At 35.3% G+C, this 19,226-nt stretch overlaps 2 protein-coding genes across 2 annotated transcripts; both read right to left on the bottom strand.

Annotated features, from left to right (window-relative positions):
• Positions 1 to 3,552: 3,552 nt before the first annotated feature.
• LOC139187560 (putative disease resistance protein At1g50180) lies at positions 3,553 to 10,215 on the bottom strand. Its single transcript, XM_070806310.1, has 3 exons — positions 9,970 to 10,215; positions 9,092 to 9,881; positions 3,553 to 7,567 (listed from the first exon to the last, which is right to left on the bottom strand). The coding sequence occupies exons 1-3, from the start codon at positions 10,213 to 10,215 to the stop codon at positions 7,176 to 7,178; spliced, it is 1,428 nt and encodes a 475-aa protein (XP_070662411.1). The 3' UTR covers positions 3,553 to 7,175.
• On the bottom strand, positions 3,917 to 4,648 carry LOC103445552 (putative inactive disease susceptibility protein LOV1). Its single transcript, XM_029109230.2, has one exon. It carries the CDS (start codon positions 4,646 to 4,648, stop codon positions 3,917 to 3,919), a length of 732 nt encoding a protein of 243 aa, XP_028965063.2.
• Positions 10,216 to 19,226: the final 9,011 nt, after the last annotated feature.

The following is a 19,226-nucleotide window of genomic DNA, read 5'->3' on the forward strand; positions in this document are numbered from 1 at the left end:
GAAACTAGTTTCATAGAATGCATATCCTATCAAATTGATAGATTTAACAAACACTTCAGAGTTAATGTTATACTTCCATTAAGTATAAAAAATTATCCATTAGTGTAAATATTTTAAATTGAAGATCGAATTCGTTCAATGCATTCTTATAGGGTCGAGGAGTGTAGCTATATAAAATCATCAAAATCGGAGCTAAAATAACTGTTAAATTGTGATTTTTCGTTTATAACCGTCGAAAACTTTTGTTCCGTTGCATAATCTCTGAATGTTTGTTTTTTACGATTTTTTACGTATGCAATCTCAGAGTGTGTGCAAATAAGTTTGACAGTTGGATTATTGAAAAAAGTTTCATAGAATGCATATTGTATCAAAACTGTAGATTAAACAAACACTTATAGTTAATATTATACTTCTATTAAGTATAAAGTAAGATTTTGTGGTATCCACTAGTGTAAATATTTTAAATTAAAGATCGAATTTATTCATTACATTCTTATAGGGTCGAGGAGTGTAGCTGTAAAAAATCATCAAAATCGGAGCTAAAACAACCGTTAAATTGTGATTTTTCGTTTATAACCGTCGAAAACTTTTGTTCCGTTACGTAATCTCTGAATGTTTATTTTTTACGATTTTTTATGTATGCAATCTCGGAGTGTGTACAAATAAGTTTGACGGTTAGATCGTTGAAAAAAATTTCGTAGAATGCATATCACGTGAAAACGGTAGATTAAACAAACACTTAGAGTTAATATTATACTTCCATCAAGTATAAAGTAAGACTTGTGGTATCCACCAGTGTAAATATTTTAAATTGAAGATCAAATTCGTTCAATGCATTCTTATAGGGTCGAGGAATGTAGCTGTAAAAAATCATCAAAATTGGAGCTAAAATAATCGTTAAATTGTGATTTTTCGTTTATAACCGTAAAAAACTTTTGTTATGTTACCTAATCTCTGAATGTTTGTTTTTTTTTGTGATTTTTTACGTATGCGATCTTGGAGTGTGTACAAACAAGTTTGACGGTTAGATCATTGAAAAAAGTTTTCGTAGAATGTGTATCGCGTCAAAATAGTAGATTAAATAAACAAGTTTAACAGTTCAACAGTTATCTACAAACAAGTTTGACAGTTCGATCATTGAAACTAGTTTCGTAGAATGCATATCTCCTTTAAATTTGCCTAAATTTTTAAGTGGGAAAACTAATTTGTGCTAAATTTTTATTTATGCTTTTCAAGTATTGATTAGACAATATTTAGTTTGTGTGATGACATTATCATTGCACAATTATCTTTTTGTTTATTTATTGCATATTTTACATGGATTATTATCTATTAAACCAAACAATTATTTATTTAATTTTTAAAAATGTATTCTATTTAAATACATATTATTTATTAAACCAAACAATTATTATTTTATTTTTTAAAATCGTAACAAAATTTTGGGGGGAAATTAAAATTTTGGGAGGGAATTTGAAATTTTGGGAGGGAATGTTGGGGGGAATTGTGCCGCCTTTTTTTTGCTGTCGGTTATAACCGACAGTAATGAAAATGTTTCTGTCGGTTTTATATTTTAAAAAATGTTTCTGTCGGTTTTAACCGACAGTAATGAAATTTTTCCAGAATAAAACCCATTCATTTCTTCCTTGCGCCGATGCCTTCTCCCTTCCCCCTTTTCTCCTCTCCTCATTTCCTTCTCTTTCTCAGCTCCTCTCTTGCGAGATTTAATGCACTTGTTCATGCAACTTGTTTTCCTGATGTTTCAAGGTAATTTTTAACTGAAAGTATCACAAGATTTACATATTTGTTTATATTCCCTTCCATTTTTATAACTTGAGCCTGACTATTTCATGGATGTCCCCAGTTCATAGCATATCTGAAGCTCATCCAACATCTAGCCGTTTATAAAGGATACAAAGGTTAGATAAAATGCTTGAGTACCTACCTAAAAAGAATATATTTTTTTCATAGATGCTGCCATATTAATTTTAGGGTTCGAATACTCCCTCTCATGTGTATCTGAAGCTCATCCAACATCTCCCTCTCATGTTCATCGCATAAACAAATGTTGTTCATCCTTGATGACTTGTATTTTTTTTCTCTCCTTGTTTAGAGGCTTTTGCTGCTCTTAAAATAGCTACAGAGAAGTTTTTATCCATCTCCAAATCAAGAATTTTGTTACTGAAACTTCAACTGCTCCATGAGCGTGCTTTACATAGGTAAGTTTACCATGTGCACTATTTCATGAATATCTTGATCATATACAGTAATTTTTGTGTCTATGTTGGTCATGACCTTGCCAAATATCATTTAGAGGACATTTGAAGTTTGCCCAACAAGTATGTGATGAGCTTGGAGTCCTGGCATCATCTGTCAATGGCGTGGATATGGAACTGAAGACGGAAGCAAGTCTCAGAAAAGTTCCTATTGCTTGCCACAAATCAGTTCAGTGAGGTTTGATTATTCAATTTTTTTTTATGATTAATAGATTTTCTGTCGGTTATAACCGACAGTATTTCTGTCGGATATAGCCGACATAATTTCTGTCGGTTTTATAGTATTTTCTGTCGGAAAATTCATTTCCTGACGCAGGCAATGCTGTCGCTTATTATATCCGTCACCGCATCCATTTTCTGTCGGATTTTGCTTAAAATCCGACAGTAATATATGTTTTTTGTCGGTTTTTGAACCGCCAGTTATAGTTAATTTTGTAGTAGTGAAACATGGAATAAAGAAAGGGGAAGGAGGCCCGTGGGGCTATGCGGCTAGGTTTTGAAGCTACAAAAGAAAATAATAGTAAAAGGTGTGGGCCGCTGCAATATATATAGTAAGCTTATAGAATTTGAAAGCACTTTGGTGAGGTTATTTTTTGTTTTTTATTTTTTTGTCCTTATTATTAAATAAAGTTATAAGATGTTTTTTTTTTAGTCAAAATGCAAAATTTTGAAGCTATTTTCATTAATTTTCCTATTTTTCTATACACATGGTTGTCACATGTCTGGGCTAATTTGATTATTAACCTAGGATTGGATATTATATTACATAGGAGCCTATTGTGGGTTTCGTTTTTTGGGGTGAGATGAAAAGAAACAACCATTAGAGCCTCCAAGAACTCGAAGGTCATTGATCTCTTGAAGTGATTATATTGCTACAATTGGCAAGGCTCGCTGCAGGCATATTGGGCAAAAAAAAAAAGAAAAAAACAGGAAAAGAAGCTGCAGGCATAGTATGAACTTTTTATGTTCTTTAGCACATAAATTGAATTCAATGTTCTAGCAGCAAGGCCCTCACGCACAAAGTGATAGTGAAGAGTGATATGCTTTTTGTGTAAGTGAATTTTAGGGTTCGCAGCCATATATGTGCCTGCCAGTGCCAGATTGTCACAGTTAATCAAAACTGGTAGAGTAACTGAAATATGAAGCTCACGAAGAAGTCCCAAAAGCCAAGATGAAACAATTACAAAATATGATTGAAATCATATTTAACTAAGGTCTTTAACACGACTTAGCAAACCAGCATGAAACAAATAACCCAATACATGGAAGCAAGCATGACATGCAACAACAGTTTATTATATTACAAACAAACAAATTCAGAAAAATAACACAAAAACAAATACAAAGTAGTCCAAGCAAATTTTATTGATCAGCGTCGAAAAGTAGGCGATTTGTAACCTAGGAAGGTTGCTTCCCCTGAGTTACCATTGATCAGTCCTCAAGTTCTTTAAGAATATTTTCTGGCGGTTCAGTTTCACCTTGCGAATGCGAGGACAGCATGCTGAAATTTTTGGCATTGGATCTGATGTTAACTCCAGGGAATCGTCCGGATCCTTTATTGACAAGGATTCTAGGTGCTGAAATGTGGTTGGAAGTTGGAAGATTGCAAGGAACTCATCAAGCTTGCTCTGATCAGGTATTTATATTACCAATCTTCTGAGATTTGGCAGTGTGGTCAAATCCTTCACATCTGCTTTTGATGCAGGAAAGTTTTTTAGGGTCTGCAGGTCATTGAGGTTAGCAAATTTCAAACACTCGGTATCTGATCCACAGTCAGCAGGAAGATACAAATGCCTTAATTTCCTCAACTTCCAAATCACGTTCGGAATTTTTGTAGCTGAATAATATGGATCTAAGTTGAGGGACAATAAAAACTGCAAGTTGCCTATAGACGAAGAAAGCACTCCTATATAAGCAGAATTTACAGTCAAAAGCCTCAAATGGATCAAACCTCCTATTTTTTTGGGTACTGCAAAGCCTCTAATGTCTTCAAGATCTAAGACCCTAAGCAACTTAAACCTGCTGACCATGGAATCAATTAGCTCCTGACCTATTCCGCTGTTGTCATGCCGGCATCCTAATGCAGACCTAATGGGAGGACAGTCTTCGGTGCCTATAGGAATGGCACCGCTAAATTGTTTCAAATAAATGGAAACTCTGCGTATCCTATTGGCTGAAATTGGTCTGCTTACAATGGAAGAGAAGAAATCCATTTGTCTGTTGCTGTTACAAAGTTCTGTGGTGTGAAAGAAATCACTCCTTCTAGCCTTTTCCAAACATACTTCTCTGACCAGATCATGCATGCGGCAACTCTTAATCCTTCCGGTTGATGATCTTTTCTCCACTTGAACCAAATACCTGTCCGCCAACATTCTCAAGTAACCATATGCAACATCCTCTAATGTTTCCTCGTTCTCTCTTCCACTTGATGATTCAGCTGATATTATGGCTTCTGCTGTTGGTATATGTTCTAGCCCATGATGAATGTTCTAGATTATTCTAATAAGTAAGTGAGGTGGCCGGAGCATACTAGACAATTCTAGCATGTTATCAAGTTGATGGAAGAAGCTAGAGAGTACTAGCTTCCTTGGTTGCAAATGGAAAAATCCATGCACATGCTAGAGAATTCTAGCAAAGTTCAAGTTGGTGGAAGAGTCTAGAAGAATGGTGAGGATTCCACCAACATACAAGATTAGTGTAGATAATTCTAGCTTAGGAAGGTAATGGAATTATCTAGATATCTCTAGCATGATGTTTCCATGCTTCTTTAAGGTTTCATCCATGCTTATAAAAGGAGAAGGCATCCACACCATTTGTATCAACCAACCAATCAAGAGAGTAGTGAGTAGCAAAGGATCAAGTCCAAAGCTAGAGTTCCACTCCAAGAGTGAGAGTGAGAGTGTTCCACTACATATTGTGAGTGAAGTTTAGTTCCACTCCAAGAGTGAGAGTGAGAGAGTTAGAGTGTTCTACTACATATTGTGAATGAAGTTTAGTTCCACTCCAAGAGTGAGAGTGAGAGTGTTCCACTACACATTGTGTGAGTGAAGTTTAGAAGGATAGAAAGTGTGTGTTATACTTTCATGTATCCATCAAGCCTTGTCTTTGGCTTGGTAAGACCACTCTTGTTGTATTCATCTTTTTCATATAGTGAAGATTGATCCTGGTTTAGTGGACGTAGGCATAAATTGCCGAACCATATAAAATTCTTAGTGTCCATTTTCTACTTTACGTTTTGCATTCTCTATCTTGTAGTACCGACATTCCTAACAAGTGGTATTAGAGCCCGGTTGGCTCGTACTACAAGATGGAAGCAAAGGATCTGCATGAGCCAATTGAAGAAGATGCCGCTAAGCCTGAGAGCATGTCCGATGCCGAATGGAAGAAGATGAATTGCAAGGCAATTGGCACAATTAGACAATGGGTGGACGATTGTGTTTTTCAGCATGTGTCTAATGAAACCAATGCCTGCGAGTTTTGGACGAAGCTTGAGTCCTTGTTCGAGAAGAAAACCCCAACCAAGAAAGCCTTCTTGATCAAAAAGCTCATCAATGTGAAGTATAAGGATGGTTTAAGTGTAGCAGAACACTTGAACAATTTCCAGAATATCATCAACCAGTTGGCTACTATGAACATGACGATTGAGGACGAGCTGCAAGCGCTATTGCTACTTGGATCCTTACCAGACAGTTGGGAGACCTTTGTGGTGAGTGTAAGTAACTCTACTTCTAATGGTGTTCTTACTCTTGATAATGTTAAAAATAACATGCTCAATGAAGAAACAAGGAGAAAGACTTCTGGCACAGATAGCAGCCAAGTATTTATCGCAGAGAACCACGGAAGAAGCAAGAGTAGAGGACCTAGAGGTCATGGCAGGAGTCCTAGCCAATCCAAGTCGAGGTTCAGGGGTGCTTGCCATCATTGTGGCAAATAAGGTCACATGAAGAAGCATTGTCATAAATGGAAAAAGGAACAAAGGGATGGAAACAATACTGCAGGTGTTGTGACTTACGGTGAAGAGCTTCTTTAATGCAGACAAGCAATGTTTTTCTGGCAAAGAAGTCTACAATTGCCTTTGCCAATGACGATGATAGTTCTGATCAGGGGGAGCCTGGTCAAGAGAAGTCTAATCAAGAGGGTCTTGGTTAATGAATAGTTCGATCAATGGGAGTTTGGTCAAGAGGACCAATCCTATTTTCTGGTATTCCTCCCTCATGGACTGGAGGGGGAGATTGTTGGTATATGGTCCAGCCCATGATGAATGTTCTAGATTATTCTAGTAAGCAAGTGAGGTGGCCGGAGCATGCTAGACAATTCTAGCATGTTATCAAGTTGATGGAAGATGCTAGAGAGTACTAGCTTCCTTGGTTGCAAATGGAAAAATCCATGCACATGCTAGAGAATTCTAACAAAGTTCAAGTTGGTGGAAGAGTCTAGAAGAATGGTGAGGATTCCACCAACATACAAGATTAGTGTAGATAATTCTAGCTTAGAAAGGTAATGGAATTATCTAGATATCTCTAGCATGCTGTTTCCATGCTTCTTTAAGGTTCCATCCATGCCTATAAAAGGAGAAGGCATCCATACCATTTGTATCAACCAACCAATCAAGAGAGTAGTGAGTAGCAAAGGATCAAGTCCAAAGCTAGAGTTCCACTCCAAGAGTGAGAGTGAGAGTGTTCCACTACACATTGTGTGAGTGAAGTTTAGAAGGATAGAAAGTGTGTGTTATACTTTTTTGTATCCATCAAGCCTTGTCTTTGGCTTGGTAAGACCACTCTTGTTGTATTCAACTTTTTCATATAGTGAAGATTGATCTTGGTTTGGTGGACGTAGGCATAAATTGCCGAACCACATAAAATTCTTGGGGTCCATTTTCTACTTTACGTTGTGCATTCTCTATCTTGTAGTATCGATATTCCTAACATCTGCAACCCACATATTGATTAGTCTCCTTGTTGGCATCTCGAAATCCTCTGAGAATTGGCCTAAATGAAGGAAGCATGGTTTCAACTGATATGGCAAATCATCGTAACTTAGCGCTAACAGATCCATAGGTCCCAACGAATCTTCATTGCTGCCTATGTATTTTTTCAGCTGTGATTTGATGTTTTTATGTACTGTCTCCCATTCATCAATGTAATCTTTTGATGCCAAAACACCACCAAGAACCACAATAGCAAATGGCAGACCTTTACAATGTGGTACCATTTCATTCCCTAGCTTTTTCTTGTTTCCCACAGTTATAAAAGCGTTGTTCGAACTGCCAGGCCTCGTAGCTTGTTGATGATCTACGGTGCAACAAAGATCAAACTATAAGAGCCACAAACGGTACATAGCTCATGTGAATGCTATCATGTAAAATATATAATTATATGAGTTGTTACAATATATATATATATATATATATATATATGAGCAATTAGAAATAATTTTGTTAATTCGTCAACGAGAAATAACAATAATCTAAAGGAGCCAGACGTAAGTAAGGCCATAGAGTAGAATACTATTATACTGAAATGTAAAGAAAGCAATAAAACTCTAGCAAGATTCAGGGGATGATTGAGAAAATGCTAGAGGAGTCCACTGAGATCATTGTGTCAGACTAGATTGAAGAGAAAACATGTGTCTCAAAAAGAACTTTTTAGGGGTGGTTGGAATTGCACGTTAACCAAATCATATCACGAGGTGGAATATTTTTATTTATTTTTAAATGGGTAGACGGGAGGGAGGGAAGTCAACGACAGGGCTTCAAGGATCACAGTTGATGGTTAGAAACGATGGTAGAGGTTGTGGATCTCTTAACTTTTTTTTTTTTGGTGCTTAATTTTTTTTAGAGTAGGTAAATTTGGATTTTAAAAGATAAAAATAATATTTGTTAAAAAAAAAGATAAAAATAATAGGGGCATTTAGATTTCGATCCAAAAAATCAATGTGCTAGGTTAAGTTCAGTATAATTTTTTCTTCATTTTTATTTTTTTAATACTCATTTTACATTTTTAAAAATATTAGAGATATTTAAAATCTTCTAGTTTCATTCATCTTTGTTTGTATTTTTGAAATTTGAATTGTTTTTTGTCAATTGAATTTTGATTATTTGAAAATTGGTTTATTTTTAATATACCTAACATCTTCTAACAAAAAACTAATATACTAACATAAACATGCGACCTCACTCAAGGAACAAATATATAAATGGATAATATACCTATAAGCAAGATATGAAGCATAACTAAAATGTGCAAAAATATAATGTACCTCAAGCAAGATACATTAATTTGTGATACATGTTGATCTTAAAAAAAATCTCTTATATAATTAGATAAATACAATTAACTTGTAATATAGTTGATTATAAAAACTAAAAATAAAAGATATGAATGGGGTTGAGAGGAGGAAGAAGAAGAAATAACGTATATGAATGGGGTTCAAACGAGGAGGAAGGAGAAGAAATAACAAAAGCAAAAAGAAATAAGAGAAATAATTAAAGAGATAATTAGGAATGGATTTAATTCCTATACTAAATTTTAAGAGATAATTATTGATAATATAATAGTCCTAAACTCAAAGGATGGGACCTATTTTAATCAAATGGACTATTCCAAATATTGACTAAAAAAATTGAACTTATATCAAGTTTTTCCAAAAAAAAAAAAAAAGAGAGAATAATAGGGTGAACGGTATGTACATAGAAAAAATCATGCAAAATTAACGTAGCTATACATTAACAGAGCTTATGTACCTAAAATTAATGTAGGACAGTAATTTGTATTCCCATGCTTAATGATCATGCTAGGGTGAGAAGTTGGCGTTACCTGCATGTTCAAATACTACCTTCTGAAACAGTTCCCAGGCGGCATCTTCGCTTAGACAAGCTGGTTCGTAGAGGAAACCTTTCGGATCCGCACGATATGCTACATCTTTGTTGCGAGATGTGAGTAACATTTTTGTTTCCGCTTTAACATTGTACGCTGGAAAACCAGAACTTAGCGCTGTCAACGTATTAGCATCCCAGATGTCATCAAGAACCACCAAGCATCTCTCTTGTATAAGTAGATCATAAAGCTCTGTACTTATCTCATGATCTTTCTTCTCTCTCTTTTCTTCTTTCTTCTCTTTACTCTTTTTTTTCTTCTCTTTACTCTCTTTTTCCTTCTCTTCATTCTCTCTTTTCTTCTCTTCAATCTCTTCGTCCTTCTCTTCGTTCTCTTTTTTCTTCTCTTCATTAATTTTGAACAGAATTTCCTCCCAAATTTCTCTTGCTTGACATTTTTGAGAGACGTACACCCAAACGAAATAACGAAAATGACCCCTAACCTTATCGTGATGGTAAACCTTCTTAGCAAGAGTGGTCTTCCCCAGACCTCCCATACCACATATCGAAACAAATCGACTGCTTCCTTGTCTTACAAGTTGAGACGACAGCCTATCCGCATCTTCCCCCAATCCCACAAAATTTCTCTGATCATCCTCGCGAGAATAAGTGCGGCGTAATGTCTTGAGGCCATTTTCGGAAGAGCTCGAGACCTCTTCTACTTGTCTCTTTATGCCAAACGTTTCTAAATTCTGCGTCAACTGAGCAATGTGAGCCTTGATGTCCTCAATCTTTGACACAACGTCCTTCAGCAGGTTTACTCTTGTGCAACAATTCAGAAATGACGAGAAATCTCGGGGGATATTCTTGGGGCTTTACTTTGTCGTAAAACGTATCGATAACATCTTCCGCATCATAAGCAGCATCTCTGACTTGAGCAAAGAACGGACGTACAGTATCATTTCCTTCTTGTCTTGAATCTGCATCTTTTAGGAAGCTCCGCATCTGCTCTAGCTCTTTCTGCAACAGCTTAACTTGTTTGGGGATCTTGATCAAGTTGTTGGCTTCTTCCCTGAGCATATCATCGAGCCTTTCCAAAAGAAAAGTGACAACGTTTTCAGCCATATTTCACTTTGCTGATCAAAGCAGTAAAAGGTTAATTACTTCCTTTTTCGCTCTTTTTCACTGAAGTATTTTGTGTCTACTTCTTTTGGCAGAAAATAAGTTGAGTTTGTCTCTATTTATACAAGTTCGGTATAGGCTGTTCGCATCAGCCAGTCACAAGTTGATGCTAACTTTGGGTTTAATTCTTCAATGTATTCTTCTCACAAAGGAGGTAAGATACATATTCCAACTTTTAACTTACAAGGCAAGAATTTGCCAAAGGCGAATTGGAACCACATTATTGCTACTTTGGGTTTAATTCTTCAATGTATTCTTCACACAAAGGAGGCAAGATACATATTCCAACTTTAACTTACACGGCAAGAATAAATAATGAAAGGAAAACAAATAAAAAGGACTTCAAATCTTTGCATTTTAATAAAAAATCGTATACTAACTTTATTTAATGATAAGGACAAAAAAAGAAAAAAAAAAAAAAAAAAAACATAAAAACCGAACTTGCGTTGGGTGCTCCCCCCTCCCCCCAAATCCCCTCTTTCCACACTCCATCTTTTCTCTCATTATCAGCTATATTAATAGATCTCTTTTTTACTTTTTTTTTCTTAGAATAAGAAAAGTACTTCAAATTGAATTACATTTTCCAGTTTTATTTGTGTGGTGTTGTTTCCCAATAGTAGTCATGATGATGAAAAAAATTTCAATGTGCCCAGAACACGAGGTGGTATACCACGTGTTTCTATACAAATTGTGAGATTCTTCAGTTAAAAAATTAATAACATAAAAAGTAAAATTTTCCACCATTTACAAAATAACATGTGGTATACTATTTGTGTTACGGGCACAGGAAAAATTTCTTTAAGATGACACCCAAGCTCAAGAAACTGGATGAAGAGCTACATTTATTATTGTAGGTATGTAAAAACTGTGAGGAAATTTTAATTTGGTAATTGAAAACAACTTTTAAAATATAATTACTAAGAACATAATCTTTTCAAAGTTTTGATCTAAAGGGTCACTTCTGGGTTCATTGTTTTCGACGCAATGAGTGTTTATACAGGATAAAAAAGGATCTAAGTTTCAAACCTTATGAAACTAAACCTAGAATTAAGCACTATTTATAAAACTTGACTAATAAGTAGACTCCATTCATGAAACTAGATCAATAAGTAGACACTATTTATAAAACTTGACCAATAAGTGGACACTATTTATGAAACAAAAACAAGAATTAGGCATTATTTCCAAAACTAAACGTGGAAACTATTTATGAAACTGGACTATACACTATTTATGAAACTGGAGTAAGAACTAGACAATATTTATGAAACATGACCAAGAACTAGACACTATTTATGAAAGTGGGCAAATAACTAAACACTATTTTATGAAATTGGACAAAAAAAGAGGCACTATTTATGAAACAGGACCCAATAGCTAGGCACTATTTATGAAACATGACTGAAAACTAGATATTATTTATTAAAGTGGACAAAAAACTAGGTATTATTTATGAAATTGGACAATAAATAGTATAGTACTGTTCAATTTCATAAATAGTGCAGTTTCATAAATAGCGTTCAATTTCATAAATAATGTTTAGTTTCATAAACAGTGTACAGGACCCCACGCATCAATTTTTTTTTTATATTTTAAATTGTGTCATTTTCATTAAAATTTAAGTTCTTTTGTCATTTTTATTCAAATTTAAGGGGTTTTCATTAAACATTAATTCTTTTTCATTAAATAAAGTTATAGCATGGTTTTTGGTTAAAATAAACTTAGCTCAAGCCCTTTTCATGTAAGTTCCCAATAACAAATCCAAACCTAATTATAAGGAATCAAATAGGGAAATCTTGCTTATTACACCAAAGGTCAAGTTATGCCAACAACTCACGCCAACACTCGCCGACCCCTCAAGTTGGTACATAAATGTTGTTGATGTCCAACTTGTCAAGTGAGTTGTAGAATGCTTGACTTGCACCTGCCTTTGTTAAAACATTTGTCAGTTAGTCTTCTGGTCCCACGAATGGAAATTGAATGATATTCGTGTCTAACTTCTCCTTAATAAAATACATACCCACTTCAAAATGTTTGGTTCAATCATGCTGAATTGGATTATGTGAAATATCAATGGCAGCTTTGTTATCACAAAACAAATTTGTTGCAGGCATCAGCCAGATACCCAAGTTCTATAAGCAACCACCAAAGCCACAATAACTCACACAATCCTTTTGCCATATACTCCGCTTTTGCACTTGACAGAGCTACCACTTTTTGTTGCTTACTCTGCCAAGTTATCAAATTGCCTCCCACAAACGTAAAGCACGCAGAAGTAGATCGCCTATCAATGATATTTCCTACCCAATCTACATCAGTATAACCATCCACTTTCAAGTGTCCATTCTTAGAAAACACGATACCTCTACTTGGTGTTGATTTCAAGTAATGAAGTATCCTATCAACTGCATTCAAGTAGTCTATACTAGACCTATCAGTTTCTTACACGACACGAAAATAACGGGTTTTGAGTCAACACGATAACTAATCTGGTCATTATCGGGTGACCCGTTAAGAACCCGTTTATAACAGGTTGTTAACAGGTATACAGGCGGGTAACACGTGGGTAACCCATTTTGACCCGTTAAGAAAAATAAATTATAATTTTAAAGTATAATTACTAAAAAATTTATTATAAAAATACAATAGCCATATTGTATATATTGGTATATTCTATATTAAATATATTTTTTTGTATTATTATTCTATATAAGTTTAAAAAAATTAAGTGTTATTCATTTATTTATTTTTATTATGAGAGTTTCTTATTATCATTAATAGGATAAATTTTACTTAATATGTTGTTGTCCAAAATTAAAATCAACTAGTATAGTATTAGTATAGGCAATAAGACATCCCTACAAGTATGAAAAATGTGAAAGAATATATAAACACTCATGATTCATCATTCCTCCACGAGTAGACAATGGTTACACTTACATTATCGTTTAGATTTTTAAAACCCTCCAAACCGTCATGAATAGTGTTTTTATTTCAGTGTAAAAGCATGGTCTAAAATATCCATAATATCCCGAAATTTCCGTGTTTTTGGACTACCGATATTTTCGATATCATTGATATTTTAGACCTTACTAAGTCACTCATGTATCTTACCATGCAATGTATAAAGTAAAAATATTGTACTAATTCATTATATATAAATGATTATGGTGTGTTTAAACTTCTTTCATTAATTACTACATATTTTCTACACTCACAATGTTTGCTAGCTCGCTATATAATCAACTTATGCAATGCATTTCATTCCAATTTTTTGTGATAAACTAATAGATAATTGACTAAATAAACATCCTGCAAAGTTTCAATAAAATTTTACAAGTTTTTCTTACAATTTCTGTGGTTTTTATTCAATTTTTATCGATATCGATAATATTCCGATATTTCCATCGAAATTTCCGTGTTTTTGGACTACCGATATTTCCGATATCATCGATATTTAATACCTTGTGTAAAAGTAATAAAATTAATAATAATTATTGTAGAAGTGTAAGAAATGTTAAAATATATATACATACACAATCACTCGTAGTGATAAGCTTTAAAACTTTCGTGAAGGGGTCAACTTCGAAATCCGACAATATAATCCATAAACCTTAAATTTGTATTTAACAATCGATTGTCTTTTAGGCTTTATTCTTTATATTGAATTTCATTTTTAAAATTTCATTTTTTGAAAACATGATCTTCTGGGGGATGTAGGAAAATGAACAGTTCGAATCTTTCATATCATGTGCCCATATTTACAGTTAATTAAAATATATTTTCCTTAATGAGTAACGAGTCAGGTCATATTACCTATTAATATTATCAGATTGATTTTGGGTTAGGTCATTTTACCTGTTTATTTTAACGGGTATTATACGATACGACCCGTTAAAATATCGGGTATGACACGAACATAGAAAACATAACACGAATGCCAAGTCTGGTTTATACTCTGAAAGTGTATAAACTGGCTAACAATACTCACCATAAATGTAATGTCTGCTCTAGTATGATACAAGTAGATTAACCATCTAACCAACCTCTAGTAACGGTCCTTGTTTGTTGGAGTCTGATCAGGATACACGGCAAGGTGATGATTTTAGATATGGGGGTGTCGACAAGTTTGCAATCAAGCATCCTTGTTTCTGCTAACAAGTCTAAAACATATTTCATTTGAGATAGAAATATGCCCTGTCTCGATCGAGCCACTTCTATACTAAAAAAATACTTACGCCCACCAAGATCTTTTATTTCAAACTCAGTCGTTAAGTAATCTTTCAACCTTGAGATTTCTTCCTTGTTATCACCTGTGAAAATTATATCATCTACATAAATAATGAGTACTGTTAGCTTACCCATTGTGGATCATGATTTTCTAGGGCTGGAGTAAGGCTGATTGGAATACATCTACCTTAGAAATTTGATCATGAAATCAACAGCTCAGAGCAGAGCTGGTTTAACCGAGCAGTGGTGCCACCATCATCTTGTTTAGGGGTAACAGGCGAAGTCTGAGCGAATTCTTCGAAGAATGTTTTTAGGTCTAAGTCGAATTGATACTGGGAAAGAGTGGCATCAACTAGAAGACCAAATTGAGAGGTGCCGAGTATGACCGTTATGTCTAGCACAATTGGACTAATAGGGCCGAGGGGTAGTACCATGGTGTTGGTGGCCGAACACTAGAAACTCAGAGCTACCATTAGAAGTTCCCAATCCATGTTGATCTCGATGGTCGAGAACTTGATGGCGTTGAAAATGCCAAGAGTTTTCCATACCTTGTCGAAGAATTTTCCATTCGGTTGACCCAAGTAGCCTAGGTTGTAGGAGTTAAAGGTCAAGCTCCTTAGGGGTTAGTTGATTCCTACTTCGACCAATCATACTCTTGGAATAAGGGTTTTAGGCAGTGAACCTTTAACATTTCGGTGATGGTTTCTAGGACGTTGTCTTAAAAAAATGGTCCAGAATTTGATGAGAGGCGATTGAATCTCCCTCAAATTGGAGAGTCTTAATGGAATTTTGATCGATAAAGTCATAACATTTATCGCATTCTTCGATGAGCTTGGTAATGAAAGTGTTGGCGGCCATTGAAACAGAAGTTTAAAGGTTTTCTAGGTTTCAAAGTTTGGTTTTTCTTTCTGGGTTGAGAGCAAAATAACAAGAGTTTCTGGAGGTTTAGAAGCGTAAGATTCAAATGAGGCTGGACAGAGTATTTATAGGCAATTGGGGAAGAAGATTAACGGTTTTGAATTCAAGAGATGATGGGTAAATTCGAACGAGAAATTTTGCAATCATGACGGATCTTTAAAATCCATGTGAAGAGGCCGAAAAGAACTTGAATCAAGGTTACACGATTGCATGTGACAACGAGGTTTATGACGAAGAGACATTTCAGCGTCTGCACGCCTTGATTGTGAGGGCAGCATCATTGAAGTTAGACAGCCGCAACGAGAGGCTGCCACATGTCAAATTTTACAACGTTCAAGGACTGACAGGCAAGGTGGGAGATTGTGCTAAATAAGTGCATCTGGGTGGATGGAATATTTGAGATTTGTAAGGATTTTTGGTCGACTTAAAGGAGTATGCTAAAGTTTTATTCTTTGTTTAATAATGGATCACTTCTTCAAGATCAAAATTCGGCCAAGTACTGTAAGCTGAAGACTTCAGAAGCAAGGGGATAATGTTTGGGCTCGAAATAACATTTTGGGCTGAGCTCGATTTTTTTTTCGACCCAGTAAGAAGCATCGGGAATATTGTTATGAGTCGAGCTTAATAGGGCTTGTTTAAGTCATTTAAGGAGATGGTTCATTAAAGAGCTTGGTTCAAAGTCCTATAGGGGTTAGGATTGGTCGAGACCAAATCATATTGGGTTGAGGAGTTCTAATCCGAGTGAAATTCTACTTTGGCCATAGAGGAAATCACTACTATAAATAGAGAGGGGAATGCATTATTCTAGGCCCCCATCCAATACAACACACAAATTACCCTGTGCAAAGCTTCTCAACAACCTTGAGATTTTTACTTTTCTTTTTCCCACCAACATATCTTTAGTTTGGATAAACAGCATTGTGAAGGCAACTAGTGACATCTTTAGTTTGGACAAACAACACTGAAGTCATAGATCCAATTGACCAAGGAGCACATTTACTTTGGATAAGCAGCAGTGCTTTGAGACCAATTGGTTGTTACCCAAGTCTCGATCAATAAGGAATTTCGAGTCCTTGTTGGAATAGGTCATCTCATCAGCCTTCTTTGCGAAGTGAGGCATTACCAAGCTCAGCACATTGAAAATCGAGTTTATTTTATGATTGGATATTCGCAAGTACATTTATCTTTTTTGAGTATTTGTGTCCGTACAGTTTGGTATTGGTTTGGCGTACTTATACTTTTACGAATATAATTACCGAGACCAAACCTAGTGCTGACAATTTGTGAACTTCAAAGAAACTAGTATCCCTGTCTTCAGGCTCTAGAACTCAAAAAGACCGAGATGAGTTCCTTCCTCGGTTGCAATCGCAAGACGCAAAAGTCAGCAGCACACCCAAAGCCACATCAACATATTTCACTCTCGGCTGAGCTTGGCCGACGAGTTGGCATGCCCTGCACACAACCGAAGGCTGTAGTTAGCTTATTAATTACTCGGCCTACATGTCATGTAGGTTTGATAGTTTTTAGGGTCAACACACCCAAACGAGAACAAAGTTTTGAACATCAATCTTTCAGATTTGGGACTAAAAGGTCAGTTTCCTCAAGGCTTATTTAACTGCTCAAGCTTAATTAGCCTAGATATTTCCAGCAACAAGCTCAGTGGACCTCTTCCTGAAGATGTTCGTAGAATCCTTGCACTTATTATGTCTCTTAAACTCTCATTGAACAGCTTCATGGGGAAAATCCCTTTGAGTCTTCCGAATAGTAGCTAGCTGAATGTGCTTAAGCTTGAAAACAATGAGTTCTCGGGTGAAATTCCCGCACAACTTGCCCATCTCAAAAGGCTTAAAAAATTTAGTACGGCCAACAATCGTCTATCCGGTCCAGTCCCAAATTTTGGCGGTTTTGTCTCATTCAAACCCAAATTGTGGTAAAGCCAAAGAAAATGTTGCTTCTCATACTTCACTCTCTTCAATCGAGCTTTCCTCAGTCAGCACAGTGGACTCAACCTCTTTGAGTGCTAAATCAAGATCCCACAATCCCAGTATGATCTCAATGTCTTGTCTCCGATTCTTGTAATTTCCTCCCATGGTTCAATGGAGGAAAATTGGGCGACAGAGTGTTCACTCAACTATGCATGTTTATATCACCCTTTTGAGCAAGAGATATAAATTGCCTTTAATCATTATTGCATAGCCATACTACAATGATCTTATCATGCAATAATTTTAAGTCTTTGGATAAGAATATAGCCTGATCAACAGGATGCCATACACTGATTTAAAACTCCTAAAAATTTATACACCCTTTTCCTTAAAAAAGAATGTGAACATCTTATGAGTTTTGAACCACAATATGAGTTAATGATTAGTATTCCATTCTTTTAAAATCTTTGATGATAAACATATTGTAAATGACCAAAATACTTTTCACCTTTCTGTAAAGCAAACTATCAAATAACAACAAAAAAGATAAGGCCTTAAATGACAGGTTTATCAACATATAAGATTCATGTAATAATTAAAACATTTTATTAACATACGTCGATGCATTTATGCAGCATAAGTATGCATTTGATTTAGGGTCTGTTAATTTGGCTCTAAGACCAAATGTTGGGACTAACCTAAGAATTAACATTTAAACCTAAATTATAATGTGATATACAGAACAGGAAGGCTTACTTGTCGAAGACATCGTGGTTATCAAAAGAACTGTTCTACTCACTAAAGCCCCTTATGCTCTTATGGTGATAGAATTCTAGACTTGGAACCGATGTTTTGTAAGTACGGAATCCCTTTTATTTAGTGATTACAGGCAGCCAACTTCCATCTATCATGGGTGGGTTAGTTATCGTCCCATATCATCACAACCTATAAGTTATTGAGTAGTGGAGGAATGGTTTGTATTCAAAGCATTTGAATGTACTTCCATAATTATATTATTCCTAGTATATAACTCATTGATGAATTTAAATTTATTTTTATTAGCATATATCTTAGTCCTTATCACAATAAGTCGAGTCCACATAAGATTCTTACAGCCTTGCCAGTAGAAGCGTAGTACTATGGTCAACGATTGGAAGTCAGTCAAAAATGTAGTTATAGCAGCAGCAGCAGCTGGTTTCGGTTTTCCTTTTTGTTTTTTTCCCTCTGTTTTTCCCTCTGAGCTCTAGCAGTGTGCTTTATTTATGGTGTCTGACGAAGATTTAACTCGAAATAAATCTGATCAATATTTTGTCTCAAATCGTTCATGCAAATAACTTGAAAATTATGCACATGATTGATCTCGTAAACTTTGTACATGATTGATCTCGTAAACTTTGCAAATTTTACAAAACATAGATTGTCTATTTTTTTTTTTTGGTTGGAAAAAACAAGCATTGTCGGACTATTAGTTCCTTGAATTGCACAAAAAAGGGAACAATATTTATATTTTGGATCCTGACTAGCAAGAACTCTATATGCATACCCAAAGGCATAAAACACGTCCTTTTTTTTTTTTTAAGACACCAAAAGTAACCTAGTTGTGTACCTGAATACTAGTTTTGCAATGAGCTCATCGATGTTTTTATCAGAACTTCCACCTTCATCCACTACCGTTGTAGCCAACATTTTCCACTTCAAAGCGTTAATTCGAATTTCTGTTCCTCTGTCTCCTTCCAATACTTCCCTCATACAATGTGATATTTCTTCTTGTCTCATTATTCAATTCTCATCAGCTGAAGCTGTAAGCCGAATTTTCCAAACATCCATAATAAACCTGACATTGGTGCTTTGGTCAATCATTGCGGCACTACCACCATTGGA

This window comes from Malus domestica, chromosome 10, assembly GCF_042453785.1.
Source record: "Malus domestica chromosome 10, GDT2T_hap1".
In the NCBI taxonomy this organism is placed as follows: domain Eukaryota; kingdom Viridiplantae; phylum Streptophyta; class Magnoliopsida; order Rosales; family Rosaceae; genus Malus; species Malus domestica.

What these genes read in the sequence shown, in the direction of transcription:
- LOC103445552 (XM_029109230.2), bottom strand. Translation starts at nt 4,648, where the DNA reads ATGTTGGCGGACAGGTATTTGGTTCAAGTGGAGAAAAGATCATCAACC.
- LOC139187560 (XM_070806310.1), bottom strand. Translation starts at nt 10,215, where the DNA reads ATGGCTGAAAACGTTGTCACTTTTCTTTTGGAAAGGCTCGATGATATG. An exon ending in TCGATACGTTTTACGACAAA is followed by an intron (nt 9,882 to 9,969) that starts GTAAAGCCCCAA and finishes GTTGTGTCAAAG; the next exon opens with ATTGAGGACATCAAGGCTCA. An exon ending in GGTAGTATTTGAACATGCAG is followed by an intron (nt 7,568 to 9,091) that starts GTAACGCCAACT and finishes GTTGCACCGTAG; the next exon opens with ATCATCAACAAGCTACGAGG.